This window comes from Camellia sinensis, chromosome 13 (genome assembly GCF_055761805.1).
Source record: "Camellia sinensis isolate YWXY chromosome 13, ASM5576180v1, whole genome shotgun sequence".
NCBI lineage: Eukaryota > Viridiplantae > Streptophyta > Magnoliopsida > Ericales > Theaceae > Camellia > Camellia sinensis.
Window position 1 is genome coordinate 74,545,001 of NC_138973.1, and position 9,290 is coordinate 74,554,290.

The 9,290-nt window shown below is 37.8% G+C and overlaps 1 protein-coding gene across 1 annotated transcript in view; it reads right to left on the reverse strand.

Moving 5' to 3' along the window:
* LOC114281806 (beta-adaptin-like protein C) overlaps positions 1 to 9,290 on the reverse strand; it is a 14,840-nt gene extending 5,550 nt beyond the window's left edge. Inside the window, exons 1-4 of the mRNA XM_028224389.2 lie at positions 9,051 to 9,290; positions 5,745 to 5,942; positions 512 to 625; positions 46 to 296 (exon numbers count right to left, since the gene is read on the reverse strand). Of these exons, the coding sequence (XP_028080190.2) occupies positions 46 to 296; positions 512 to 625; positions 5,745 to 5,942; positions 9,051 to 9,137 (650 nt within the window). The 5' untranslated portion in view covers positions 9,138 to 9,290. The remainder of the gene's footprint in view (positions 1 to 45; positions 297 to 511; positions 626 to 5,744; positions 5,943 to 9,050) is intronic.

Genomic DNA, 9,290 nt, shown 5'->3' on the forward strand with positions numbered 1-9,290 from the left:
TTCATGTTACTACAGAAAGTAACAAATTTTGAACAACAAACTCACTCTGTGCATTCATTTAGAGCAGTAAGGAGTTTTGAAAGTGTGTGGCTCGTGATCTCAAATATGGGCCTGCTACTGGTCTCTTGAATCTCTGCAAGTGCTGCCACAGCATTAGCTACAACCATTGGATTATTATCAGATATCAAATCCTTGAGAGCTTCCAGAAACCCCCTATCCTCAACTAGCTCAGCATTTATGTCATAAAGCTTAGCAACACATATAGCAGCTGTCTTGCGAACATAAGGATCATCATCCTGACAAAAAATGAAATTAAAGAATTGGTGCTGAGTTAAGAAATTCCACGACTCACTACATGAGAACATTCTAGAAATATAACTAGCAAATGCAGCTGAACTTAAGACATTTGCAACATTGTTGCAAAGGAGAAAGTTTGAGCAAAACACTAAAAGTCTAAAACTAGTAAAAGGTTCCACTAGCCAAACTTTTGGAAACAAGGGTAAATATCAACCTTGAGACACCTCTGCAGTGGATCACACAGATATTCTGTGATTTTGTCAACACGAATGCATCCCATTGTCCGTACAGCTAAAGATCGAATCAGCGGATTTGGGTCCTGAGAATCCTGCAAAATGTCCATATCATAAAAATGTTATAGAAGCGAATTTTCAGCTATGTAAAAAAAATTACAAAATATTCAAAGAAAAAACAATGAAGATATAACTTCACTGCTACATGTCCTTTGGTAACATCACAATCTGTCTGTAAATAAATATTTCAATCCAAAGCCTCTACAATTTCTATTCAGCATCCTATCATATACTTTCTAATAAGGAGCAGATAGGCATAACTTAAATATCAAAAAAATAATAATAATGTATTAGTAGTGCTGAAATATTTAAGCACTAATTTTTTAAGTTGATAAATTAGCTAATTAAAGATGATAATTTAAAAATTACTTTCCACTAAATGTGTTCAGCATTCACTAATAACTCATGTCTCTTTAAGTGATTACTCATTAAGTGATAACTAACAATTGTTAAACACATTTAGGCCTTGTTTGGTTTGTGTTTCTCAAAAAATTTTGAGAAAAATTCTCTACAAATAAATTTTCAAAAGTAATCAAACCAAAAATTTTTTTCCAAAACTTGTTTGGTTTACAAGTTTTCCAAACAAATCTCTCTCTCATACATTGCATTTTTTACATGGTATCAGAGCATAAGATTTAAGCCTGTATTTCTTTGTCACCGGCGGGCAGCCGGCCGACAACTTTGCCTTTGCTGCCCGCTGGAATTTTCTACACATACCTTCCACTCTCCGCAGCGTCTTCGGACCCCTCTCTCACCTGCCACACTTCCAAGGTCACTTTCGCAACTGGGTTTTTTTCTTCGTTCCTCTAACCCAAGAGAAGAAGGGTCAGACCCTTGCTATAGCCAGCAGCTGTCTTCATAGACAATATATCCTCTAATCCTCACTCTTCTCAACTGCAACTTCACTTGGTGTCTTTTCTTCAGACACTGGTTCCGTTGCCGGGACAGCATCCGTTGCTTCAGCTGCCTCTGTCATCACCTCTGGAGCCTCTTCTGCAGGGACCGGTGCAGCATCAGCAACAACAGAGGAGACAAAAGAATGCAACTACCGAAGTTACTGAAGAATGCAACCACTACCCACAGACCTCCATTTGATGAACTCCATTTCCGGCAAATTCAGAGCAACAATTGGCTTGACTTCCGCTAAACTGAGGTGCTTCTGTGCTTCATCCTCCCCAAATTCGACAAGCACCAAGCTCTTTCTCTCTCTCTAATAATCCACCCACATGCCCCAGCTTTTTCCCTTTACACAACACCACTCCCTACGCACTCACATCTTCTTATTATTTCTTTCATTTCTTTTTATTTTTCTTTCACTCTCCCATGCCCCACGATATTTCCCTTTCACAAAAAAAAAAAAAAAAAAAAAAAAAAAAACAAACAAACAAACAAACAAACAAACTCTCTCGGCAGCTTTGACACATAAACAAATACACTAAAATAAACAATACCCACACTACACTGCTACACTATTCTGCCACACACTCCCACTTTCTATATTTTAATAAGATGAATGCCTCACTTTTCCACCACACATACATGCACGACATCCATATCTCACCTTTATTTTCATTATTATAAAACACTACCCCAATTTTATATAAACTTTTCTATTCTCACTTTTCTCCACCACCCAACACCATCATCACATTTTCCACCGCCCAACTTTCTTTATTTTATATATATATATATATATATATCTCTTTTTATTATATTCTATTAAAAAAAAAAAGGCCACCAAACAAACAAAACCCCAACCCCGTTTATCAATTTGCACAACCACCCATCTTTTATTTATCTCAGGGATCAACCCCGATCACATTTTTACACCAAACAAAACAAAAAAAAAAAACAAAACAAAACAACACAACACAAACAAAAAAAAAAAAAAAAAAAACAAAACAAAACAAAACAAAAACCAAAAATACAACCAAACACATCCACAGGCGGGATTTTTCTTCTCTACTCTGCTGCCGGTCTCTTCTTCTTGCCTCCGTCCTGCGCGGTCCTTGACGGTGTTGCCTCCGTGTTTCCCACTCCACTGGGCACGATCACTCCACCATACTCCTCTACTGCAGCATATGGCGGACCTCCAAATCGGAACATCACGGTGGCCTTCCGCTTCAGCTCCTTATTTTCCGCCTTTAGCACACTTATCTCTGCTCGCGCATCCTTCTACATGCGTTGGAGCAGAGCCAGCTGGGAGTTTAACTGCTGCACCTCATTTGCCCTACTCTGCAACCGGTTCGACAAATTTGTAACCGCAGTCATGGTTTCCACACATGACTTCAATGTATACTGATTGGCTTCCACATCCGACTGCACTGCCATTCTTTGCTCCACAGACCGCATCGGAAAGTTCAACGGAGCAAACTCCGGGGCGCTTGGTTGAGGTTCCAGTGCCACCGCACCAGTTCTCTCTCTTGTTGACTCGTTGAGGTCGGGAAAGAGGGTGAGCAGACTCCGGGAAGACGAGGCCATTTTCTGGGCAACAGAGTGTTACAGAATATCTCTCGCAACAGAGTGTTACAGACTCTCTCTCTCAGCACAACGAAGAGTTTTTCAGAGGATCTCGCAGGTTTTTTGCCTCTGCCTCGGCCTCCGCCTTCGTCTTGGTTAAATAGCCAAGGCAGCCACGCGTATCGCACGCCCCTTGACGCCAGACGACAAACGGGCGCGCCAGCCAAGACACTCACGTGCCTCGCCATCATGTCCGGCACACCTTTTGATGAATTGGGCACGCCTTTTGATGGCACGCCTTTTGAAAAATTGGGCACACCTTTTGAGGGTGCAACTTTTACAAGGGTCCGACAAGACTCTGTAAACTGTCCCGACATTGATTCCGGTTAGCTCCTTTATGGGTCCGACAAGACTCTGTAAACTGTCCCGACATAGATTCCGGTTAGTTTCTACAAGGGTCCGACAAGACTCTGTAAACTGTCCCGACATAGATTCCGGTTAGCTCCTTCATGGGTCCGACAAGACTTTGTAAACTGTCCCGACATTGATTCCGGTTAGTTTCTACAACGGTCCAACATGACCCCATAAACTGTCTTCTACATCGGTCTGACACCGCCATCCAGTGTCCTCTACACCGTTATGACACCCCCATACAGTGTCCTCTACAACGTTATGACACCCCCATACAGTGTCCTCTACAACGTTATGACACCACCATTCAGTGTCTTCACCAATGGTCTGACACGACCATACAGTGTCTCCTATCCTTTTTTATTTTTATGTATTTTCTTGTTTTGTTCCTCTCTTCAAACTCAAGTTGGTTAGTTCCTATCCCCCTTGAGTTTGCGGGGGGCTGTTAAAACCTATCACCTACTTCACCCACTTAAACCTACTCCACTAAACCTAACCCACTACACCACTACCACCTCACCTACTCCACTAAACCTAACCCACTACACCACTACCACCTCCACTTCACCTACTCCTTACCTACTACACACTCACCCTCTTCTATATATAGGAATCATGAATCATTGTAATAAATCAATAAACATCAATCAATAATACCTCTCCAAACTCAAGTTGGTTAGTTCCTATCCCCCTTGAGTTTGCGGGGGGCTGTTAAAACCTATCACCTACTTCACCCACTTAAACCTACTCCACTAAACCTAACCCACTACACCACTACCACCTCACCTACTCCACTAAACCTAACCCACTACACCACTACCACCTCCACTTCACCTACTCCTTACCTACTACACACTCACCCTCTTCTATATATAGGAATCATGAATCATTGTAATAAATCAATAAACATCAATCAATAATAACTCTCTCCAAACTCAAGTTGGTTAGTTCCTATCCCCCTTGAGTTTGCGGGGGGCTGTTAAAACCTATCACCTACTTCACCCACTTAAACCTACTCCACTAAACCTAACCCACTACACCACTACCACCTCACCTACTCCACTAAACCTAACCCACTACACCACTACCACCTCACCTACTCCACTAAACCTAACCCACTACACCACTACCACCTCCACTTCACCTACTCCTTACCTACTACACACTCACCCTCTTCTATATATAGGAATCATGAATCATTGTAATAAATCAATAAACATCAATCAATAATACATAAATTTTTACACACATCAAATCAATCACTTTTTCCAAAACTCTCTCTCAAAATAATTTTTCAAAACATCTTTTGAAAAAAATCCAAACCAAACAAATTTTCGTACTTTTTATCTCAAAACATGTTTCTCAAATACAAACCAAACAAGCCCTTAATTTCCCAACCACTGAATGTGTTGAATTTTAAGTACTTAATTACAGTAGCAAACAGGCCTTAAGTAAACAAATATAAAATGAGAGTTTTCATTTTTTTTTTTTTTTTGTACTTCTCAATTGACCACTTATTGACCAAGTACAAACAACTTCATACTTTCTGGCAGAATTTGGGCTAGACTTTGGGCAATGGTAAGCTGATTCACTTCTGGAAAAGACAGGGTCCACCTAATGATTTAAATTACAGAGTACAACTATGCTTTTACAGTTTGCTGATAAAAAATTGATACTAAGGCATGAGACCTGGCAATTCTTCTTTGCCAATTGGAAAGGAATTGTTATTCTACTGTATGAGGCAACTAAGGCAAAGAGAAAATCATGACAAATTTCACATGTATTGGAGACAAGCCAATCACAACAGGATGATAATCGACAATAAATGTATACAAAAAGATGTCGAATGTAAACTATCACAGTTCAGGGTGTAGGGAGATCCCCTGACTTTGTGATGGAAATTATAGTTTATCAACAAAATATATCAATTTTTCATGGATCATTTGGCATGGCCTTTGTACATAGGTTTAAGTGATGTTTAAGTTTAACATACAAAAAGAGATGAATGCAGAAGTGGTGATACATGTTAATGGTTTTGGAGGAGGAAACTCTTGCCAAATATTCACATTGAAAAGTTTAAGGTTAACAATGAGTTTGGGTGCAATATTTGAGGTAAAAATCATTTAGCACTTATTTCATCACCTTATGAAATGAATGATGATATTGAAATGCTTTCACAATATCTACTCAACAAAGAAAATTCATAGCACAGCTGCAAATTTCATTCCAGAAGATCATAACAGTAATGAAATGTAGAGGACCAAGTTTTACGAAAGTTCTTACCTTGACAAATGTGTTTACTGCAAGTATCGCTAGGTCAGGTTGGCTTTTAGCATAATTTATGAGATATAAATAAACAAGCTTTTTGAGTTCCAAATTCTCTGTTTGCATGCAATTCACAACATCTGTGAATAGTGATGAAACATCTTTCCCAACAGTCATGGCAGCAATCACCTTTTTGACAGCATCTTTTCTCTTGTCCTGCATGAGAAAAACAGAGAAGGTATGCTATTGAAAGGCTGTTCTGAATTATCATACTAACATGTAGCTACCCAAAATTATAAGACTATTCAATCAATAGTCTTGTGAACATTATTCTAACACTTATCTGCATAACAAGTATCCAAATTCATATGCTTATTACGTTCCGCAACAAAGCATCATGAAAATGGCTCCTCTACCAGTGGGATATGATATGAAGCACGGGTGCAGGTACGAGTATTGGTACTAGTACAATATAGGTACTGGTACAATATAGGTACATCAATACGCCAAATTTTCAAAAAAGTATGATATAGGTACGGCTTCATACATTCATAAAAAAAATATTTATTTTTAATTTGGAGTAATACAAAAATTAGTAAAATGGTTTAGTTGGTTAAGATCTAACCTAAAATTCACATTTAATGCCAAAAATATAATAAACTAAATGTCATTATATTAAATAACTTACAAACAAAAGCTTAATTTTAAAATCATGTTAAGCATAACAAAGAGTCCAATGAAACTAGTTTCATCTCCGCACAAAAGAAAATACTATTCTGGCTGAGTATGGCTTGGGTGTATTCTACTAAGTACTTAGTGTATGGTAAAATTCAGAAGAAAAAATTTGGGTGTGTGTTTCATTATTTCATACACCTGGTATGTATGCAAAAGTCTCATACAAAGTACCAGTACCCAATAAATACCGGAACGGGTACTACATGTTTGTCTAAGTACTCATGCTTCATAAAGCGACAATGATAGTAAAACTAGGTCCACACTTGGGTGGAAAAAGTACTAAAAATCAAATGCTGAACTTTTTATGCTAAAAATTTGTTTGTTAAAAAAATAAGTACTAAACTAATATAAGTTGTTTAATATATAAAATATGAAATTTAAAATTTATTATTTTCAAATTTTCTTTTCCAATTTTTATATTGTGGTAGTGGCGGTGGAGAGATAGTGATTGTAGTGATGGTGGAGTGTAGTGGAGGTAGAGGCGTAGTTGAAGTGGGGTGGGGGTGGGGGTGGGGGTCTGTAGTGAATAGTGATGGTGGTAGAATGATGGTAGTGGTTATGACAACAGTGACAATGGTGTTGGAAGTGGAGGGTTGTGATAGTGGTGGCGGTAGTGGAGAGGTAGGGGTGGCAGCAACATCTGTGGTGGTGTGTGATGGTGGTATTGAAATGATAATAGTGCCTATGGGGACAATGGCAATAGTGGAGGTGGTGGTAGTGAAAATTAATGGCAGTGGAGGTGGTAGTCAAAGCAATGGTGGTGGAAATGGGGGGTGGGGGTGTAGTAGTGGTGGTGATGGCAGCATTGGTGAGGTCATAACGGTACACGTCAATGCTTATGCATAAGCAATTAAAATTCAGTCAGCAATCTGTATCATTTAAAAATTTAAGTAACTCTTAAAATGTAGATAATCCTTATGTATAAGCAAAAATAGCACCCCTTGACTTTCAGATAATCCTTATAGATTGCCAAGGGGTGTCTGAAAGTAAAAATATAGAGCTATCTATAAGGATTATCTTAAAGTAAAAATTTCAGTCAAGGGGGGCATGGCACCCCTTGACTTTCAGATAATCCGTACAGATAGCTCTATATTTTTCATGCAAAAATAATCTACTCTCTTTGTACTAGCACCCCTCAATTTTAGTTGGTTGTGATCAAATATAGTTGACTATAGTGAATGAAAAATAAGAATAGACCCATTCAAAAAATTACTAGTTATTCAATTTTTTGGGGATTATTTTCTGTGGTTATTTAATTTTGTTAGTGCCAATATCTTAAAAGGCGAGCCAAGGTGTGTGCTAAGGCACGAGCCGAGGAGAGACGCCTCAATAGTCACAGTCGTAGGTGAGGCACTAAAGCGATCGTTTTTTGTGAGGCACAAGGCGATCGTTTGGTGGCCTTTATTATGCCAAAAAGGTTAACATTTAGAGACGAAAATTTTGGTCCCAAAATAATAATAATTCATCGCTAAATGTCCAGTTTCCACCCTAGATACAATAATGATAGTTTTGACGACTAAGATATTTCGTCACTAAAAAGTAATTTCACGCCTAAATTTTTTTCTCTAAAACATTAATTTGTTTTAGTGAAGCATTGTGGGGTTTTTTTTTGTCTTTCAAAATTTGAAAGGATATGATGGAATTGAATTGACATTATTAAAATTTTGACTAGTTTACCTTATAACCATTTATTATTTGCTAAAATTGTCAATTATATGTCAAAATTGATATGTTATTATTATTGATTATTTGCTAAATTAATACTTTTTGAAATAATTTATAGAAATTGAGTGTTATTATTACCAAATTAATGAGAAATTATGTCGTATTTATTAAATTATTGTGATGAAATTAATATAGAAACCCGACCCATATTCAACCCGCTAATTGGAATGGAATGGAGTAGAGGGAATGTACGAGGGGTATCAACTTGCCATCCCTTCTAATGAAATTCTGATTCCATCCCTAGTGTTGAATTGGGTTATCAAACACCACCTTTTACTTGCCAAATTATAATAGTGTTCAGTGTCTAAAAAAAAATTAAAATTTAAACCCACGTATCATAAACAGCATCATTAATCCCAACACACCCAGAATTTAAAAAAAAAACAAAATTATATAAATGAGGATCAACAATTTTTGTGGGATACTGGAAAAGTGTGAGAAAACCAAATAAACAAAATTACAAACCACGTTAAAGTGATCTCAAGTTCTGAGACACAACGAAAGAAAATTAACAATAAAACCTTATTGTTCAAATTGGGAGGGGGTTTGCAATCCAAGCCTAATCAGGTTAAATCTCGACCAACTGACATGAATTCGGAAAATCCAATACATGAGACAAGCAAATTCAATGAAAGCTCACTAAGATCTGAACGATAAACCAAATAAAAAAATAAATAAATACAGTAGATCTGCTAATAAGTTTTGTGAATCGATAGTAAAAACGCAACACCAGTGAAATCAAGAGCGCAATTGGATCAGATCAACGACGAAGTAAGAAAGATGGTTCGAATTCAGCTAGAAAATACCACATCGATGTATGTACATGTCTCGTATGAATACATATATGAATAGATATAGAGAGACCTTGTACTGAGAATTGAGCTCCTCTTTGAGCTCAGGGATTTCGCCCTTCTTGGTGGTGGAGAAGTACTTGGAGTCGTGTCCGCTCATCTCTGTCTATCTCTCTCCTTGATCGACTAAGGAACAACAGAGAGAATCAACGATGAAAATGAAAATGGCAATGGCAATGCAATGCTATATGAGAATTGTGGATCGAACTGGTGGTTTTGTAGACCGGTTCCGCTGGACAAATAATAAAAAGAA